At 51.3% G+C, this 19,886-nt stretch overlaps 8 protein-coding genes across 8 annotated transcripts; 4 read left to right on the forward strand and 4 right to left on the reverse strand.

The window, feature by feature from the left end:
- Window positions 1-591: 591 nt before the first annotated feature.
- N7471_012441 (putative phosphoinositide phosphatase (Sac1)) lies at window positions 592-2,819 on the reverse strand (the record flags this gene model as incomplete). Its single annotated transcript, XM_057285160.1, has 3 exons — window positions 592-768; window positions 835-2,561; window positions 2,612-2,819. 3 exons carry the CDS (start codon window positions 2,817-2,819, stop codon window positions 592-594), a joined length of 2,112 nt encoding a protein of 703 aa, XP_057131426.1.
- A 382-nt stretch (window positions 2,820-3,201) lies between these two features.
- N7471_012442 (Rab family GTPase) lies at window positions 3,202-4,129 on the forward strand (the record flags this gene model as incomplete). The annotated part of the gene is made up of 5 exons (XM_057285161.1): window positions 3,202-3,271; window positions 3,339-3,358; window positions 3,418-3,444; window positions 3,528-3,719; window positions 3,782-4,129. 5 exons carry the CDS (start codon window positions 3,202-3,204, stop codon window positions 4,127-4,129), a joined length of 657 nt encoding a protein of 218 aa, XP_057131427.1.
- A 989-nt stretch (window positions 4,130-5,118) lies between these two features.
- On the forward strand, window positions 5,119-7,190 carry N7471_012443 (MICOS complex subunit MIC60; the record flags this gene model as incomplete). The annotated part of the gene is made up of 5 exons (XM_057285162.1): window positions 5,119-5,232; window positions 5,293-5,401; window positions 5,474-6,618; window positions 6,669-7,076; window positions 7,146-7,190. The coding sequence occupies 5 exons, from the start codon at window positions 5,119-5,121 to the stop codon at window positions 7,188-7,190; spliced, it is 1,821 nt and encodes a 606-aa protein (XP_057131428.1).
- Window positions 7,191-7,671: 481 nt separating this feature from the next.
- N7471_012444 (uncharacterized protein) lies at window positions 7,672-11,307 on the forward strand (the record flags this gene model as incomplete). Its single annotated transcript, XM_057285163.1, has 1 exon — window positions 7,672-11,307. One exon carries the CDS (start codon window positions 7,672-7,674, stop codon window positions 11,305-11,307), a length of 3,636 nt encoding a protein of 1,211 aa, XP_057131429.1.
- Window positions 11,308-12,042: 735 nt separating this feature from the next.
- N7471_012445 (uncharacterized protein) lies at window positions 12,043-13,257 on the forward strand (the record flags this gene model as incomplete). The annotated part of the gene is made up of 1 exon (XM_057285164.1): window positions 12,043-13,257. The coding sequence occupies one exon, from the start codon at window positions 12,043-12,045 to the stop codon at window positions 13,255-13,257; it is 1,215 nt and encodes a 404-aa protein (XP_057131430.1).
- Window positions 13,258-13,746: 489 nt separating this feature from the next.
- Window positions 13,747-16,328, reverse strand: N7471_012446 (elongation factor G; the record flags this gene model as incomplete). Its single annotated transcript, XM_057285165.1, has 4 exons — window positions 13,747-13,801; window positions 13,866-15,895; window positions 15,956-16,067; window positions 16,126-16,328. The coding sequence occupies 4 exons, from the start codon at window positions 16,326-16,328 to the stop codon at window positions 13,747-13,749; spliced, it is 2,400 nt and encodes a 799-aa protein (XP_057131431.1).
- Window positions 16,329-16,505: 177 nt separating this feature from the next.
- Window positions 16,506-17,530, reverse strand: N7471_012447 (50S ribosomal protein L36). The gene is made up of 3 exons (XM_057285166.1): window positions 17,171-17,530; window positions 17,053-17,087; window positions 16,506-16,976 (listed from the first exon to the last, which is right to left on the reverse strand). The coding sequence occupies exons 1-3, from the start codon at window positions 17,417-17,419 to the stop codon at window positions 16,937-16,939; spliced, it is 324 nt and encodes a 107-aa protein (XP_057131432.1). The 5' UTR covers window positions 17,420-17,530; the 3' UTR covers window positions 16,506-16,936.
- Window positions 17,531-18,050: 520 nt separating this feature from the next.
- N7471_012448 (threonine dehydratase, biosynthetic) lies at window positions 18,051-19,871 on the reverse strand (the record flags this gene model as incomplete). Its single annotated transcript, XM_057285167.1, has 3 exons — window positions 18,051-19,354; window positions 19,413-19,629; window positions 19,692-19,871. 3 exons carry the CDS (start codon window positions 19,869-19,871, stop codon window positions 18,051-18,053), a joined length of 1,701 nt encoding a protein of 566 aa, XP_057131433.1.
- Window positions 19,872-19,886: the final 15 nt, after the last annotated feature.

Genomic DNA, 19,886 nt, shown 5'->3' on the forward strand with positions numbered 1-19,886 from the left:
GCCGAATTAGGATTAGCGTTGAAAGCTCCATGTTAATTACTGAGAATTAACCTGGATTCTCAACACATTTTAATCACAACATATCTGAGTCGCAAGATGATATATCTGTTTACAAAACCTAGCCCTAGGGGGATTGGTAAAAGACATACATAAAAGCTAGAAAAGCCCTCTATGTTCATAATCTGTCCACTGCAGCTTGAAGGTTGAAATATGTACAAGAATTCATATTCAATAAGTACATTTGAAGGTGGATGTAGGTCTTCGAAAGTGTTCATGTATTGGCTAAGCTCTTCGAGAACGAGGGAGTATCCGATCAGCAGGAACAATGGAACGGGGACGGATGGAAAAATCACGACAGCAGCATACAGTTGGAAGATCTCGTCATTCCGAGCAAAGAAACAGTGTATCAACAAAGAGGAAAGATGATTAGAATTGAATTGAAGGGGCAAGGAACAGAAAGGAAAATGCCGGCGGGCCTGTAGTGGTGTGAAAAGAATGGTAATAAAACATACAGCCATGGAGTATACAGAATATGAGAACAAAGGGTAAAAAGAAATAGCCCCAAAACGCCGGAATGATGAAGTGAAACATTTACTCAATCCTAGTCTTGCCTTCTTCCAAAAAGACGAGGCGGGCATTGCTAATACCACGTTGGTGTCGTCTAGCAGGAAGCCAATTACCGATGATGGGATCAGAGCGTGCTTTGATGAGAGCATCCTGATACCCCTCAGCGCCAGCGACCGGCGTGTTTAGCTTGGGCCAATTGACCTGATAAAAAAAAAGAAAGGGTTAGTGGGACAATACTTCAAGTTAGCAGGATGGGAATGAACTTACATAGAGCATGCCATGTCCATGCACGAAACGGAAACAGTAGATCGCCACCAGCAACCAGAAGATCATAAACAGGCGAAGCGGCCAGACAGCGGCATCAGGCAACCGTCTGGTGAAAAGCGCTACCAAAACCATGAACACACTAGCAGCGAGAACATATGGAACTGACTGGATGACAAGTGGTCGCTGGTCAAGGAATAGCTGGATGTTGGCAAAGGTTGAGTCCGATGGGAGATAAGTGCCCAAAAATACGTCGAACCCATCTTGTCGAGGGCCGTCCATGAAGTTGTTGCGTACATATCGCGTGATGGAATTGTTCAAATCTTGCAGCATGCCGGCCCGCGTTCGTTTGCCGGTCCGAGTGAAATCAGTCTTCAGCGCACCGGTGCCGGAATAAGACTTGGAGACCACATCTGCGTTGTCTGCCCAGATATTCCGGAACAGGTTTTCAAACTCCTGGTCATCGTTGGCAGTCTCTCCGGGACGGAGAACGCCTGCATCCATAAGCTGCCGTGTAACCGCCCAGCGGCCGAGCATGCTCTGCACTACATTGGTGCGATCCAGACAATCCATACAGTTTGTTCGGACAACACTCGTTTGCGTAGAACGAGTATCCAACTGCCCACCAGGGGCACCAGGACTCTCAACTCCACGGAAATAACCGCCCTGGGTCAGCCCGTCGTTCAAACGGCCCATGAGCAACTCTGCGCGATGCCACTTGAGGCCCTTAGTCTCGTTGTGGAAATCAAAGTACACATAATGCAAGTGGTCCATCTCTTTCTGCTTGAACCCTGGTTCCAAAACATGGATCTTTTCAGGGGAGCGTTCATCAGCCTCGGTGCTTTCAGATGTGGAAGTGACTAGTTTGCGAACCAGCTGCTCGTATGCACGCTTGACATTCTCCTCCCTGCCCTTTTGGTTGACAAGATTGACCATGTAATTTTCTCCATAGATACGGATCTGTTCGGCGAAATGTTTCCTCGCAGCTTCAACGGAAGTCTCGACATCACGAACCTGAAGCTTCGGTGTGTATTTGAGATCGTTAACTTCAGCCCAAAACAGGGGGACACTGCCTCGGGTTTGCACAAAAGAGTAGACTTGAAGGTCTTGCCCAGCTTTGCCACTGGTCATTGATTGACCTCCACCAAACCCAGATAGTCCACCCGCCGAGTCATTCAAGATCACAATCTGCTCGGTCTCGTTGTAGTTTGAAACATTGCCTTGCTCGTCGATTCCACGAGAGAAGTATCTCGTTCCGGCTCGTTGTCTGGATCGTCGGGTGATAAGTGCGAATGTGAAGGATGTCGACTTCACTCGGGCAGGAGTAATACGCATCATGCCGAACATGACTGGCAAGATGTAGGGGTCAGCCCCTGGTTGGGGGCCATAGCGAATTCCACTTGTGTCATTTGCCCCGAGGCTAAAATTGATCAGATCGGATTGAATGAATCGATTCCAGAAGAAGCGGTCGTCTGCGCCCTTCCACATCGGAATATTAGGAGCATTTTGTGACTGTCGTTGGAAATTATTGGTGATATCCAGCGAGTAGGAGAAGTACATGGGTCCCCTTCGAAGCAGGTCTTTCACCAATGTAAGATAGGCATCTTCGTCGGTGTCGTGAAGCGGGCGTTCTCGCATGGGGAGGAATTCCGTTCCGGCGACTTTGTACACCATATGGCCGCGCAACCGTCCCATGGGCTGGGCTTTGGTGATAACAATGATGTATTTATCTGTGAGCGTTAGCGCAACCTCCTGAGTTTCTATTTGCGAGCGCAATTACCAAGCTTCAACTTCAGGATTCCGAGAATACCAGCAATACTGGAAATGCGCTTAGCCCCTGGAAGGGGGCCATCGTTCAAGCGTAAATCACCAGTTGGTCGGTCGACTACCAGAGTGGGTGCTTGGCGTGATGATGGCGAAGTAAAGGCATAGTGGGAGGGCGACGCGTGTAGGTTGATATCCCGAAACGGGAGAATAGGAGGAGCCATAGTTAGAAACAGGACCTCCTGAAATGAATGATTACAAGAGAATGTGAAGAGAAACAGGCAGCAAAGGGAAGTAAATTCAAGTTTCCCTTCCCAAAATACTAGGGAAGGTACAAAGGAACAGCGGGCCACTCTGGTCAGTACGCAGCCACACCGCCCCGCTGCTCCTGTGGCTGGGGCCTTCCGTCATCTATTCCTGTCTGCCTTAAACTACGAGGGTCTTTGAAGTGTCTTGAGTCTTTAAATCTTTGTACTCTATACTCTTTGGATCTCCCATTTTTCTCACTCTCCTATCCGGGTTTTGAGACCTCGAATCACATATCTCAGTTCCTCGACCGTTTCATCTTCCTCCTACCCTCCCCAAACCCTCCATCCTCTCCTGATCATGGCTTCCAGGCAAGCAGCAGGAGCCCGCCCAGGCGCAAGATTCGCCCAGTTCAAGCTCGTCCTTCTTGGTATGCTTTCACGTTCATTTACTTCTTTTTTAACTTTGGATCCTTGGCTAACATGTTGTGCTTATAGGAGAGTCCGCCGTCGGAAAGGTTTGGGATAACACTTGCGATCTTCTTTATCACCCGCTGACTTGACCGCTATCTTACAGAGTTCGCTAGTCCTCAGATTTGTTAAAGTGAGCCTTCAACGATCGTCACATTACTTCCCGCGGCGAGCCGAACGCACATGCAGTAATACAATGCTAATCTCCCCGTTCAGGACCAATTCGATGATTATCGCGAGTCGACGATCGGAGCCGCCTTCCTGACACAGACCATCTCCCTCGATGATAGCACCACAGTCAAGTTCGAAATCTGGGATACCGCTGGCCAGGAGCGGTATAAGTCGTTGGCTCCGATGTACTATCGCAATGCCAACTGCGCTGTGGTTGTCTATGACATCACTCAAGCTGTATGGTCCAATCCTGCATCATGCCTTTGATTTCATATAAGCTAACATTCAGCTGCCTATAGTCGTCGCTAGACAAAGCCAAGTCATGGGTGAAGGAACTCCAGCGCCAAGCGAATGAGAACATTGTGATCGCCCTGGCAGGCAACAAGCTTGATCTTGTCACAGAGAGCCCTGATAAGCGAGCAATCCAAGAGGCCGACGCTGAGGCCTACGCACGTGAAGCCGGCCTGCTTTTCTTCGAAACTTCTGCCAAGTCCTCGACGAATGTCAAGGAACTATTCACCGCCATCGCCAAGAAACTACCACTGGATCAGGCCGGTCCCCGGAACTTGCGGGCGACTCCTCGACCCGGTGTTGACTTGCGACCAGAGGCCCCTGGAACCCAGGGTGCCGGTGCGTGCAATTGTTAAACAATTACCCGTATTCCCCCTTAGCCAGTTCGTCCTCTCCTCACCCACCGTTTGAGAGAAAGCGAAGGCTACACATTCCAGCATCGTTCAACGGTGGTATAACTCTGTGACTTTCTATGATTTTGCCAATGTCATTCGATCGGACTCTGGCACCATTCCCTACCCGCTATGGAGCCGAGGGATAGACTCTCGGTTCATGATCAATCTAACCCTCTCGGATTTTTCTTTGCTTCTTTTGTCCTTGCTCAGCCTGCTCAACTGAGGCCTCACAGGTCCCCCGTTGGCAGAAGGATTTAACTTCCATGGAGCCACATGGAATTTGGCTTTAGACATGCTGCAGCTGGATCCGTCGGTGTCGGTGCTTTGACGGTGCTGTTCCTTCTGTACTCCTTCTTCCTTCTCACCTGGCGTCTGCATCTGCTCTTCCTTTTTTTCGTCCTATGTCTTGGGCTGAATTCCTGCTATTCCCGTTACCCTTGTCTCTGCCAGAATTCTTAGTATGTTATGCTCAAATAATACATTTTCCTCGCCTGTATGTACAGTGAAGACCTACAATATGTTAGTAGCGTGGGCAGACCAATAGGCATATCAGTTTGTGTCTACCTTGCTTCTAAGTACAGTCAACAAATGTGCATGTTTTGTTAATTGGTCTTCGAATCTATATGGGTGTTGCTTGTGTCGATATATTCCTCGGTTGGTGTTACAACTGACTCCCCGAAGACCTAACCAGAGACCAATATCCGGAATTGGACGTTCCCATATTTATTGGCCAACCTCTATTTATACTTCATTGTACTGAATCCAAACCCTAGCTATACTTCTTGATGTCAGTATGTACGGAAGTGGGCATGAAATGGCGCGCAAAGTCACTCTGACCGCCCGCAGGATTATCGGGGCGGATCGCAACTGAGCAACCAAGTTCCCGTTTTCTACTCATCCATCTTTCTGATCACTTTTAGCCACTCATTTTGGCGATTGTGCGGCTCGTCATGCTGCGCTCCTCGATTGCTCCGGGTCGGCAATTGCTGTCGAACCCTGTCCGCCAACGGATCCCGTCGCAATGGCTGTCCAGAGCCGGTGCAAACAACCGGCTGGCAGGTCAGGTAAAGAGAACCATATCCCCAAGCTTCCTATCACTTCATACTCACAATTATCACGCACAGCGATTCTTCGCCGATTCTAAGCCCCCCACCACCGGTGGTCCGACACCAGCCTCCCCTTCCTCCGAATCTAGTGTCCCTCCCGAGACCATCTTGAAGGCCGCTGAACAAGGTATGACGACCCCCTCGTTCATCAATTACCATTGAGGCCTACCCTCGATGTCCTAATGCGATATTTTTGCAGAATCTAAGCTTCCTCCCTCGCCTCCGGCAGCTGCTCCCCGCAAATCCGGTCGTTTCCGTCGGTTCTTGATTTATCTGATCCTCACATCCGGCTTTGCTTATGGTGGCAGCATCTTCCTGGCCCTGAAGTCCGACAACTTCCACGATTTCTTTACCGAGTACATTCCCTACGGTGAAGAATCCGTTCTTTACTTTGAGGAGCGTGACTTCTACCGCCGCTTCCCCAATGCCTTGAGTCACCAAAACCGTCTCCCGGCTGCACCCCGAGAAGAGGGAAAGCCCGTCACTATTCCTGGCAAGAGCGGTCTGTCTTGGAAGCTTGCTGAAGAACAGAAGGCCGATGCCGATTCTAAGAAAGCACACGAGAGCCAAACCAAGTCCGCGACCGCCAAGCCCGAGGATCGGAACACTACAGTCCTGAAGGCCAAGGAAGAGACGGCCTCGAAGCAGAGCTCCAAGGAAACGAATCCTGAATCCGAGGCGAAGCACCCCGTCTCACTGGATGAGCCCAAACAACCTGCTGTTTCTGCGAGCACCATTGAATTGCTCCAGTTGCAGGATGGTGATGACACTGTCGTCCAGGATCTGGTTAAGACTTTCAACGACATCGTTACCGTCATCAGCGGTGATGAAAACTCCAGCAAATACTTTGCGCCTGTCGCCAAGGCCAAGGGCGAGCTGGAGAAGATTGCCGAGAAGATCGCTGCTATTCGCGGTGAGGCTCGCAACACTGCCCAGGAGGAGCTTAACAAGCTACATGCTACCTTTGATGAGTCGGCACGTGAACTGATGCGCCAATTTGAGGAAGTGCGCTCCACTGATCTTGCTTCGTTCCGTGAAGAGTTCGAGGCCGAGCGCGAGAAGCTCGCCCTGGCGTACCAGCAGAAGGTCAACACTGAGCTCCGCCACGCTCAGGAGCTTGCCGAGCAGCGTCTTCAGAATGAGCTCGTTGAGCAGGCCATTGAGCTGAACCGCAAGTATGTTCACGAGGTCAAGAGCCTGGTCGAACGCGAGCGTGAGGGCCGTCTGAGCAAGTTGACTGAGCTCACAGCCGACATTAACGAGCTTGAGAAGCTGACCGCCGGATGGAGCGACGTTATCGACACCAATCTCAAGACTCAGCAGCTGCAAGTTGCCCTGGACGCCGTTCGTACCGTGGTCGAGCGGGCTGAGACCCCCGGCCGTTCGTCCGTGAGCTTGTGGCCGTGAAGGAGCTTGCTGCTGGTGATGCCGTCGTTGAGGCTGCCATCGCATCTATCAACCCCACTGCTTACCAGCGTGGTATCCCCTCCACCACTCAGATTTTCGAGCGTTTCCGCCGAGTTGCAAGTGAAGTCCGCAAGGCTAGCCTGCTACCCGAGGATGCCGGTGTGGCCAGTCACGCTGCTAGCCTTGTCCTGAGCAAGGTTATGTTCAAGAAGGATGCTTTGTCCGAAGGTGATGACGTGGAGAGCATTTTGGTGCGCACTGAGAGCTTGCTGCAGCAGGGCGATGTTGACGCCGCTGCTCGGGAAATGAACACTCTCCAGGGCTGGGCTAAGATTCTCAGCAAGGACTGGCTGGGTGATGTTCGCAAGGTTCTTGAAGTCAGACAGGCTCTCGAGGTAAGTTTTTGTTCCCCGTTTCGGTTTGGCAATTTACGACAGATCCACTAACAACCTTTGTTTTTACAGGTCATCGAGGCCGAGGCCCGCCTCCAGTGCTTGCGGGTTGAATAAGCGCATACTTTGAGCGAAGCTGAATTCATTTTAACCTGTATATCCTTGCCTTTTACAGGAACTGTACCTCTAGTTGTACTTGTGCTTTAGACCCAAATGCTAGAACTTTCCCATGTCTGTTGACTCAAATAAGGTGTTCATCATGTAGATTCTGTACTCTAGATCTTAATACACATCTTTGTCCTAGATCAAATCCCCAATAAGTTTGATGCTCGAGTCTTGAAGGTTTTCGTGCCCAGGCTGCCTAGGCGGGTCCGCGGGTGCGAATAAAGTGATTACGTAACATTAGCTGACGCGCATTCAACTGATCTACACGGGGGATGTTACGTCTTGCAGGCTGATCGTGCAACATTGTCTTTGGTTTCACTGGTATTTGAACCCTTGCCAACTTGGCTGATCGCTCTTATGCTTGTGTCTGGCCAAATTATGTCCGTCTCTTTCTCCAAAGTTGCCATCTAGCATAGTTGCCCTTCCTGCAGCAATGTCGCAACAACCGAACGAGCCCCCTGTACGATCTTCAATGTCTCAGGCGAATGGACGACCCCAAGACCGATCCTCAGGAACTGTGTCGCCTTTACTCCGATCCGATGGAGGCTCATCTCGCCAGACCACGCCCCGAAAGAACGACGGCCGAGCAAGCGGGGAGTTAGAGGGTACTACACTGGGCAGCAGTTCCCGTGATGGAGATCGAAAGACACCGGGACAGCGGAGGATCCAGAGCTCAGGTGGCTTCTTGCTTGACTCGTTTCCTCGCCCGCGAAGCACAAGGGTTAGCCTGCACCGCCCTCGCCCCTCAGAACCTCCCCAAGAGAAGCGCAGCGTTCCTGAACCGGATATCGTGGTCCCCAAGAAACGCTCGCGATTTCCATGGAGTCGGCGTAAGCACCATGCATCTGAAGCAATGCCAGAGGATGCAAGTTCAAGCCTGATAAGTGCTCAGCAAGCTTCTACGCCTTCTGATAGACAACCCTCCGGAAGCTCGCAGCCCGAGGTACAGGAAGACAATGTGGCACATTCAACTCCTGGCCTCGATAGAGACTCGATCCAGATCGTGAATCTGGCCTTGAATCTAAATGAATCTCGGAGGAGGACAGCTTCTGGGATACCCCCGGGCTCTGAGGGCCGAAGACCAATATCTGTCTCTCAACCTGCTGTTCCGACAGTAGACAACTATGCGTATTCCCCACTAGTGAGGAAGTTCCAGCGCGACTCGCCGTATCGCAATTTTACTCAGGTCTCCGATAGTCGTTTGTCACAGGGGACACTGCCGAGCTTAGAGCAATCATCTGTTGTGAATTTGTTGCCCCCATCCGCGATTGAGGATCACCGGGCGTACGAATTTTCTGAAAGCACTTTGGCTCGTGCTGAGAGAGCGCGCAATCATTTTGATTTATTTCATGAATATATGCGGCTACTGCCCTCATTACCCCCTCTTCGAGATGCAGTCAAGCATGACGCCGAGTCTAAACCACAGAAACCCAACCGTGATTATAACCCGCTTCAAATGATTCGCAACCGAAAAGTCAGGTATCGTGAGAAATGCTCCATTGATGCAGCCGCAGAAGGATGGCACGACGTTGAAGGAGTCCATCAATGGATCAATGATGTCGAGCAAAAATACAGCCAAAGAGAGTACGACCCACTAGATTGCTTAAGGCTGCCACCTTTCCAACAAGGTCGGCGCCATGTATCTATTGGGGAACATGAAGATATGGATATGATGCCTACCTCTCCAGGATCGAGCCTACGGCGAGTCAGCCGAACCAGCAGCATGAAGGCCCGTCGACCACGTATTGATTGGAAGATCTCGCCGGCAGAACTTCTAGCCGATGCGGCCTGGCTGGAGTATGGTGCCAACAAGACGAAGGTGGTCGACAAGGATGGCTGTAAACTCTACCCTGACCCTAAAGCATTAATTATCATGGACACACGCGATGATATCGGGACGCCTTATAAGCAGCAGCGCCTTTCGGTCGAAATGGGAGATCCTGGAGAGGCACATGCGTCACCGCGCACTTCTCTCTCCAGTTCTCACCCTGCATTGGCGCAAGAATTCAAGAGCGTGGGCCGTGGGCGGCACAGGCACAGATTTCGAAGTCATTCGCACAGCTTACGCAGCCGTAGTGCTTCTAGCAAACGAAAGCCGTCACGATGGGATCATGTCAAAATGCGTTCGGGTAGTGTCTCGAGTTCTTCAAGCTCAGATACCCGACCTTCCGTCGATGAAAAGCCTCGCATGTCTCGTGAGCATATCCGCGACCATGTCCAAAGATTCGTCGAACATGCACACTCAGGATCTCGGATATCCCGCGCCAAGTCTCCGACTGTTCGTAACGCTGACATTGACCGGGGAAGGACACCACAGCCAACCGAGCCGTTGTCGGTCAACACCAATCAAGCCCGCAAGCACAGGAAAGGCTCTTTCTCATCAGCGGGCAGTCATGATGATCGACAGGATCCTCGTATGTCCCTAGAAGGCATGGATAGCACTGCGCCTAACTCTCCCGCTCGCGTTGGCTACTTCCCGAGCATAGCAGTAAATCTGTCACCCCCGTCAAGTCGATCTCCCTCTCCCGCAAAGAAGGGTCTCCGTCATAAGATTGTTTCACGACACGAGGGCAGCAAGAGCAAACAAGCAGATCGAGAGCGAGAGCGGGAAGATGAATTTCCGGAACCCGAAACTTTGCGTCAGCGAAATCTGACGGCGCCCGCACGGACGGAGGGCGCCTCCAAGCTTGAGCCGAGTCCTCTTCCCGACGTTGTGTCGTCATCTTATCATGATGATCAAGGCACGCAGGAAGGCAATCGGGTAGATGGACATCGGTCCCGTAAAGGGCCCCATCTTCCCGAATCAAAGCTACGAGGAATATTTAAGGGACCAGGTCGGATAGCAGAGATTGTGGGCAATGAGGTCTCCAAGGTCGGGGATCTCATCCTGAAGAAAGACGCAGATCCTGAATCTCGGAAATCATCGTCCGCCACCACTTTTGCGTCAGATGATAGCGATTCTGACGAAGAATCCAGAGGCGACAGGAAGTATGGCTCCAAATCCCTTTTACGGCGCCTCCCAACATTTACAGAGGAGCCTGGGCGATTGACTCGCAGAAATTCCGAGAAGAACTCATCCCGAAGCTTTATTCCCTCTCTACCGACCTTCACATCACCCCTGCGGCAAGATGAACGAAGTGAAGCAACAGAGGGGACCGATTTCGGCAGTGCTAGCGAACGAGTTTCCTCTCTACGAAATTATGGTTCCCGTGATTCTCCCAAGAAGTTCTCGCTGCCACGCAGCAAAACCCTTGATTTCAGCCCTTCTATGCACACGGGACGGACAAAGCGCGACGAGATTAAAGATCCCTCTATTCCTTTCAGCTTAACACGGCCTCCTGTCACTGGGCTCGCCAACGCTCGAGCATCACCAGGGCTTTCCCCTGAGGGAAGACGCACAGGGCTTTCAGGTGCCAGTCGCGCCTGGAGTATATCTGGGCGCAGTATCCACACTTTGATTGACACCGGCGTACCTGGTAAACCAGAGGTCGAGCGCACACGGGCTCTTCTATTGTCATCCGGGATTAAGGCCCGGGAGATTACTCGCCGAGCCCACACTCCCCGTGATCCAGTCCCCCATTGGCTTCAAAGCTCCATGGGCCCTGGTGCATCTGTTCCACGAGTGACGCGAATCGGCGAGTTCGACCTCGCTGCTCAATGCCTCCTCCAGCGTTTCGAGCACACCCAGCACTCGTTCCAACAATCCATGCATCATTTCTCCACCTCCACCTCGTCGCCTCTCCGATCCCAGCTGAAGAACCTGGAAAACCTGGTCAACCATTCCCTGGCTCCTCGCGTCCGAGCCACAGCAAATGACGCCGAGGACATGTGTGTCCAGCTTAACACCACCAGCACACTCGCTGTTAAGCAACTGAGTGATGCCCTCGACAAAGGTCTTCGTAAGCGTCGCCGTCGATTGCGGTGGATTCGCCGCACTGGGTTCATGGTTTTGGAATGGGCCCTTGTTGCTATGCTTTGGTGGGTGTGGCTGATTGTCATGGCTTTCAAACTTGTGCGTAGTGTCTTCCGCGGTGCTTTCACTGGTATCCGATGGGTCCTGTGGCTTTGATCACAGGCTGCATTTGGACATTTCTTCTTCATCCCTTTTCCGTCCCCACTACGCTTTTGGGGACTTTTCTTTTTACATTACTGGTTTTAACTCGATCGCCCCTATTGGCGTGCATATACCCTTCCAGTGAGCTTGTTCATGCCCGCTGTCTTCTTTTCTGATCCACCATATATGATTTAATGGAGTGTTGCGTCTGTTTCAAATGATTCCCATTTTGTCTTCACCTTTTGTACATAATTCAGCTGTCCGTCTCTGTGCCAATACATTTGGGTTTGAACAATGCTCATTGGCCTCTTTTGGTGGTGGAACCTGTCCATTGGTTGTCTTTCAGCCCTCAGAAGGTGACATGGGCATAATACGAGATGATATTCCTCTGCAAGCAACCGGGTTCGACAATGAAGGACTCGAAATTTTTGGAACAAAGCTCTTCGCTCTTCTTTGTTCGACTTTGCCACTCTTGCAGGTGATTTCAGAACAATATCTTCTTTGGTCAAAAGACTTGAAAGTGTGCAAGCATACCTCTTTGTTGTCTCTTCTTCCTCTTGTCTATTCTTAACAATGGGAACCTTCACTACGTGAAAAGGACCAAGAAGCATAAATACCTGGGAGATGTCCATTAGGATCGATCACCTTTCACGTATTTTGACCGGTACAACATTTCTTTTCAGAAAGAAAAGAATCTTCTCACAGGTACATTTCCATTCACAATATATCGCTCGTCTTCTACACCAAAAAATGTCTCCAACAGGTAACAAGATTCCCATTAACTCCTCCAGCCCAGCACACCATCCAAGCCGCTCCTACAAGGAAGCTAGCACCAGCCGGTGGCAACTACAAGCCCTCTTCCAGTCATTCTTAGAGAACAGACCTGTCGACACCATGCTTGCCGTTCAAGAACGACGCCTTCTCGTTTCCTGGGACCTCAAGGCCATCCATTACCTGAGGAGATGCTTGAGGACGTGGATTCTGGACAAGGTCCCAGGTGTCGCGATTGGTGCATTTCTCGTGACTGTCTTGTACGAACAAGACTTTCATCTAGATTACCGGCTGACCATGATGGTGAGGGACGGACAAACCCAGCTGCACATCGCTCGTCGCTTGTTGGCATTCTATCAAATCCGAGACGAAGCAGGCGCTCCGATCTGGGATAATGTGACTGTCTATGACGAAGACGCTCACCCGAAACTACCAGCTACCCAGCGCAAGAGTACTGCTGGAAGCTCCGCTGCCACGAAGGAGCTTCCACCTCGTATCCCTACTCCGCCGCCTGCTGACCCGAGATGGCCCCTCTTCATGGGCGCGCTTAGCGACCCAGAGATTGAAGACCTCATGGACAAGTTAGGAGACGACGATCAACGTGTAGGGGAAGATCTGCCTCCTTTGTTTACCGGTGTGCGTGAGGAAGATATTCCCATCATCCAGGCGTTCCGGAGATTCAATCTCCACAAGAATGATTCCTCTGAGGACATTCCTCTGCCTGAGTCTGGGACCGATCGAATTGCGTATACCTCGAAGCAGACTAACATATCACAGGATAAGCCCCTCCCTTCCCTTCCCATAAAGAAGCCTCTCCCAGCCCTACCCACTGACAAGGCTCTTCCCGACAAATCCCTCCTCCCCCTGCCACCTCTTTCACGTCCCTCAAGCCCAAATCCCTCATCTGTGCGTGTGTCGACTTTCAAATCAGGAAAGAAGCTTAAAGTCAGATGGGCAGACTGTGTACCAAGCAAACATGCTAACATTGAACAGGGGACGGATAAGGCTGACCTGCGTTCGTCCGCGGCTGCTCGCCCAAAGCTTCCCGTTAATGTCGACGTCAACCAGCATACTCCTCGTCCCTCAGACACTATTTATGCTTATGTTCATTATAATGTTCCTCCGACCCCTCCTAAGCTTAAAAAGAAAGCGGGAGTCGATGACTTGCGCAAGGCTCGAGAGTGTGGTGGTTGAATAACTGGGGACGTTGAGTCGATACATTAGGGCTAGGCATCTAGAGTTCGCTAAGAGATATATTTTGGCCAAGATATTAGTCTTTTGTCTTTCTGCCTAAGGAATGATTGTAACAATAACGCTGAACACCTTTTGGGATATATTCTTGTGTTATGAACTCCCATGAACTGGATTCTTTAAATGTACAACGCTTGAAAAAAAAAACGATTTAAAGAAAGAGCAACATAATAAAACAATGATCTATTTGTTTAGACAGGAGAGTAGAAAGTAGTATCTTGATCTTGAAATACAGGTCCCAGAAAGTCACAGTGTGATATAGTGCCATGCGTAAATAGTACAGGGGGGTTGTTGATGATGGAAGAAGCAGCAGGGATTGAAAGCAAAATATGCTGCTTCTTAGGTAGCTCCAACAAGAGCCAGTGCCAGGCACTGCCTGACTTGGGTTGCCAGAGTAGTCGGAGAGGGTGGGGTTATTACATATTTTATCGTTTATTTCTTGTGTCTGTCGGCCTGGGCCTTCAGGTACTTCGCAATGAGTTCCTTCCTGTAGGAGAAGACGGTTAGCAATGGACAATGTATTTAGAGAAGTGATTCTGGTTGGAACATACTGCATGTGAGGAGGAGCCTTCTCGTAGTGGCTGAATTCCATGGTGTATTCACCCTTGCCCTGAGTAGCGGCGCGCAGGTTACTGCTGAAACCGAACATGCCGTTCAGACTGCAGTCAGCGTAGACTGTGAACTCGTCAACACCGGTCTCGGTGTCGTTGATAGTGGCACCGCGCTTGTTCAGCAGGCCGATGACATCACCCTGGAACTCAGTAGGAGCGGTCACAACCGTCTTCATGAGAGGCTCCAGAACGGAGGGCAGACTTTCAGCGAAAGCCTTGCGGAACGCCTGCTGGGTGGCGTTCTTGAAGGACATTTCGGATGAATCAGTCATGTGGGTGGCACCGTCGTTGATGACCATGCGAGTGCCGAGAACCTTGTGGCCGATCAGAGGACCCTTGTCACAAGAGAGATTGAAACCCTTCTCGCAAGCGTACAGGAACTTCTCCGAAATGCTGCCTCCAATGACCTGCTGCTCGAACTTGTTGTCCTCGAGAACGCCGGTAGGCTCCATGAATCCCACAACACGGGCGAATTCACCAGGTCCACCGGACTGCTTCTTGAGCAGGTGGTCGAACTCAACACGGTTGCCGATGGTCTCGCGGTAGGCAACCTGGGGCTGGCCAGTCTCGCAATCGACCCGGTACTCACGGCGCATACGCTCCACGTAGATGTCAAGGTGGAGTTCACCCATTCCGGAGATAATGGTCTGGTCGCTCTCGCTATCGTAGCTCACTCGGAAGGTGGGGTCCTCTCTTTGGAAACGGGCCATGGCCTTGGAGAAGTTGGCACCGTCCTTGCTTTGCTTGGGCTTGATAGAGAGCGAGATGACGGGCTCGGGAACGAACATGGATGACATGCTGTAGCCGAGAGTTCCATCCGTGAAGGTGTCACCAGATGCACACTCAATACCGAACACGGCACAGATCTCACCAGCGCCAATCTCGGTAACTTCCTCCATGTCGTTGGAGTGCATGCGGACAATACGGGGAACCTTGACCTTCTTGTTGTTGCGAGCGTTGAAGACGTTGGAACCCTTGCGGAGAGTACCCTGGTAGACGCGGATGTATGTCAATTGACCGAAGTTGCTCTCTTCCAGCTTGAAGGCCAGACCGACAAAAGGAAGAGAGTTATAGGGGACAAGCTTGACAGAGGCCTCGTCACGCTTCTGGTCAAGGGCGAGGTTCTCAACCTCAGCAGGGTTGGGAAGGAAGTCAATGACACCGTCCAGCATAGGCTGAACTGACTTGTTGGCCAGAGCGGATCCCATGAAGACAGGCGTGAACTTCAAGCCAATAGTAGCTCGGCGGATAGCGGCTCGGATCTGATCCTCGCTGGGCGTGATCTCGTCCAAGAACATCTCCGCAATCTCATCGTCGACATCGGCAAGAGTCTCGATGAGCATGGTACGCCGCTCCTCGGCGATGGCCTTGACTTTCTCGGGGATTTCATCCTTCTCCATGATCTCTTCACCGCTCTCGCCGACGTTGTATAGAGCCTTCATGCGGATCAAGTCAACGACACCCTCGAACTCGTCCTCGGAACCAATGGGGACCTGAACAGCAGCGGCAGGGATCTTCAGCTTAGTGTTGATCTGGTCAACCGCCTTGAAGGGGTTGGCACCCATACGGTCCATCTTATTCACGAACGAGATGCGAGGAACGTTGTAGCGGCGCATTTGGCGATCGACGGTAATCGTTTGGGACTGGACACCGGAGACAGCACACAGAATCATGACAGCGCCGTCCAGAACGCGCAGCGCTCTCTCGACCTCAATGGTGAAATCAATGTGACCGGGGGTATCAATCAAGTTGAGGTGGTACTTCTGGTCAACACCCTCCTTATCCTTCTTAACCCAGTCACAGAAAGTGGCCGCAGACTGGATAGTAATACCCTTCTCACGTTCCAAGTCCATGGAGTCCATCTTGGCACCGACGCTGTCACGCCCGCGGACCTCGTGGATAGCCTTGATACGACCGGTGTAGAAAAGAACTCGCTCTGTACATGTGGTTTTACCGCTGTCGATATGGGCCTGTGCAGAGAGACTTCATTAGACAAGAACAAAAAAGCAAGCAATCGGAATAATATATACCGCAATACCAATGTTACGACACCTGCTAAGACGCTCGGCCTCGAGCGGATTGAGATTGTCGATAATGGCGGCTTGGGACAGACCCTCCGGGTTGGCCTTAGCAGCCTCGAGACTAATAATAACATTAGAAAGAGTAAAACAAAAGAGATCAGTTCGGCGAGTATACTTACACTGCAGAAGCCGCAGCAGAGGCATTTCGGCGCTGGTCCCATTGCCCCAACTTCGACTGATAAGCCGGCGCAACAGCGGCGGACCGGAACGCGGCCGTAGAAGCGCATCGCTGGCGCAGAAGAGTCTGGGGCTGGAAACGAGCTGATCTGGTCAAACCAGATACCGCGCGGGTTTGTAACCGTGCAAGAGAAGGAGACCGCATGGTGATGATCCAACCACACCAGAATTGATATGATCAACGCGAATTGAATGTTTAGTTGGCTCCCCGAAAAAAAGTTCGGGGAAGCCAGGAACGAATCACGTGATTATTTACATCGGCCCATCACAGCCGGTAGATTACAATTCGGTGGATGTATAGCCATAGAATGAGATATCAACATGAAAAACGATGATGTCTTGGTTGTTTCGAGGCTTGAGTATGGTGACAGGCCGTTGGTTGGAGTAAACTGCGCATATATCTATAGATATTGGCCATCCAAGAAAGACAAGACTGGAGATCATGATATGAGTTGGATTGAAATATGAAGACCCAATAAACTTGATTGCCACACTAATATACAAGAAAAATACACAAGCGCCGTGGTATCCAACCACTGTCTGGTTTTGAAACAAGAATGCAAAAGTATGCCGCCGATCCGAGTTCCGCGACGACAAGTCGTGTATCCAAGGGATTTAAAGACGACCTGGGTATCGAGAGCATATTTGTATGTCTAGAAATATTGCCGATATCTCTGGTTGTTCGAGTAAAGGCAGCCGCGGAAGGACAAAGCGATGCACGCTATCGGAGAAAAAGACGGGAAAGCGACGACTCTATTTCCCCTGCCGTTGCTTGTGCTTGGGGTTCTTCGAGCTAAAAACCAAGAAAACAAATATTAAAACTGAACGACTTCAAGTATAGCCTTCAATGGCACAGGGTAATCACTCACCAGATAATGTAGACACGGCCTTTGCGGTGAACGGGCTGTTCAGCAGTCAGCACCCACTAGTCAAAACACGATTTCCCAATCATTCCAACATGGAGGTATCCAATATCTTAAATCATACCTTGCAGCCATCACACAGTCTCTTAACAGAAGACCGAGTCTTCATTCCCCGAATCTGCTCCACTTGTCTAGCAGACCCATTCGCCACGGCAACAGCGTTGCCAGACTTTGCTTGTCCACGGAGCCTCGTCAAGCTGTTGCGAATCATGTGCGAGAAAGGCCGTAATGAGGCGGTCCGGGTGGTCACAGAGGGGAGGAATTGGCGGAGGGCACCGGAGGAGGCACCGAAGACGGAGCGGAGGGAGAACATGGCGGCGGGTTTCGATTTCGGTCTATCTCCACGGAAGGTGATCAATTGGAGGCTGCGCCTCAAGTATCACCTTATAAAGAACAAGAGGTATCGTGGCGCGGTGCGAGGTTGATGTTTGGCTTCCAAGGTTCTTTCGTGCTGCGATCGCAAATGTTGGCCGGAGCTTCTGTATCGCCGGTCGGCCGAGGGGGTTGGCCGCTGTGATTGGTCGGTTTTGCACTACAAGTATAAGGACAGCAGGGAAAACAGAAAGACAATGCGAAAGTGTGGATTTATTCAGTGACTCGAGAGAAAAGCGGTTTTTTTTATTGAAGCTATTCAGGCCAGCTAGCCGGAATATATTTGCTGAGTTGAAATGAAGACCTGATCTGCTAGATATAATTGCGGGCATTAATGTTCAACTGGATAAAAAGGACATTTGAGGGTATTTGTACCTATGCTGGTATGTAGTAAGAAACCCTAAAAGTAGACTATGTGACCTATGATACAGAGGGTCTATCGAAATGAACCAAACGCCAAATAAGAGACAAAACAGGCCTAAACCTTAAACCGCTTAAACCATAACAAGCTATGAACAATGCATCTTCTCGTTACCCGCCTTCTCTCCATTTGTGATTTTGAAACAAAATGCTTATTCAGAACGCAAGAACGTCTTGTAAGTAGGAGAGTCAGTGTGCTCAGTGAACGGATATCCCAGATCCCGAAGGAAGGAGTCCACGTCCTCCTTCTCGCCCGACGGGCACTGGATTCCAGCCAGAACCTTGCCCACATCACCGCCGTAGTTGCGGTAGTGGAACAGAGAGATATTCTGTTCAGGACGGAGGGTGGTTAGGAACTTGGCGAGGGCACCTGGACGCTCGGGGAACTCGAACATGAAGATGCGCTCATCGGCGACCTCGCAGCGGCCGCCGACGAGGAAGCGCACATGACGCTTAGCAAGTTCATCATCACTCAAGTCCCGGCAGCTCATGCCGCCCTTCTCTAGCTCTATCATGATCTTGGCCAGGTCATCGCGGCCAGTAGAGGCAGATAGCGAGATACCCATCAGCACATCGGCCGACTCTTCGCGGGCATAACGGTAGTTGAATGCGGTAACGGCGTGGGGCAGGACAATCTCAACGAGCTTGGCGAACGCGCCGGGCTTCTCGGGGATCTTCACGCTAAGAAGTGCCTCCTTCTTCTCGCCAAGAGCAGCGCGCTCAGCAACAAACCGCAGACGGTCGAAGTCCATGTTGGCACCGGAGGCAATGGCAATGAGCTCGCGGTTGGGGTCAGGGCTGGGGTTCTTGGCAATGTACTTCTTGAGACCGGCAAGGGCGAGAGCGCCAGCGGGCTCGACGATGGACCGGGTATCCTCGAAGGCGTCCTTGATGGCCGCGCAGGTCTCGTCGGTGGAGACCTGGATGACATCGTCGATGACCTCGCGGCTAAGACGCCAAGTTTCCTCGCCAACAGACTTGACTGCTGCGCCGTCCGCAAAGAGGCCAACCTCCTTGAGGAAGACTCGATTGCCCGAGTCGAGGGACTGAGCCATAGCATTGGCATCGTAAGCCTCGACACCGATGACCTTCACCTGGGGTGCGATGCGCTTGAGGTAAACTCCGACGCCGGCAATCAGACCACCTCCGCCAACAGCACAGAAGACTGCCTCGAGCTTGTCCAAGTTTGCCTGGCGCAGAAGCTCCATGCCAATGGTACCTTGGCCAGCAATGACATAAGGGTCGTCGAACGGTGGGATGTTTGTCAGACTGTGCTGCTTTTCCAATCGGTGAGCCTCATCCTTGGCAGCATCAAAGTCCATTCCGTGAAGAACCACACTTCCTCCCAAGCGAGCAACATTCAGGTGTTTAATGGCGGGGGTGCCAGAGGGCATGACGATGGTAGCGGGGATTCTTAGCTTGCGGGCAGAAAAGGCCACACCTTGAGCATGGTTTCCTATATGGAGTGAGTAAGAATCACTTCCAGTTTTATTGGCTACCAGGTATAGACTCACCAGCAGAGCAAGCAATAACGCCCTTCCAGCGCTGCTCACTGTTCAAATGAGCCATCTTGTTGTATGCGCCACGGAGCTTGAAGCTGAACACCGGAAGCAGATCCTCACGCTTGAGAAGCACCCGGCTTTTCAGCCGGCTACTCAGGTTGACAGCATGGGTAAGAGGACTTTCTTCAATAACATCGTAAACTCGTGACGTCAAAATCAACCGCAGATACTAGAATGGCGGGGCAATGTTAGAATTTGAAGATTCGGTGACAATTGAAAAGATTGAATTACATCTGGGTAGCCGTTGGGAAGTAGGAAAGCCTCAGGAATTCCCCAATTAGGAGGCAAGCCCGGGGTTCTTTGCTCGCGTTCAGAGGGCGGCGTCGGAGCGGCGGTATACTCAGTCAAAGCAAGCCCGCTCATCTTGGGAGTGACGGGCGTCGCGACGCCGCTGGGAGTCTCGTCGGACATAATGAGTTCGGGTTG

This window comes from Penicillium samsonianum (genome assembly GCF_028829775.1).
Source record: "Penicillium samsonianum strain IBT 33392 chromosome Unknown utg000007l_segment0_segment0, whole genome shotgun sequence".
Classification (NCBI taxonomy): Eukaryota; Fungi; Ascomycota; class Eurotiomycetes; order Eurotiales; family Aspergillaceae; genus Penicillium; species Penicillium samsonianum.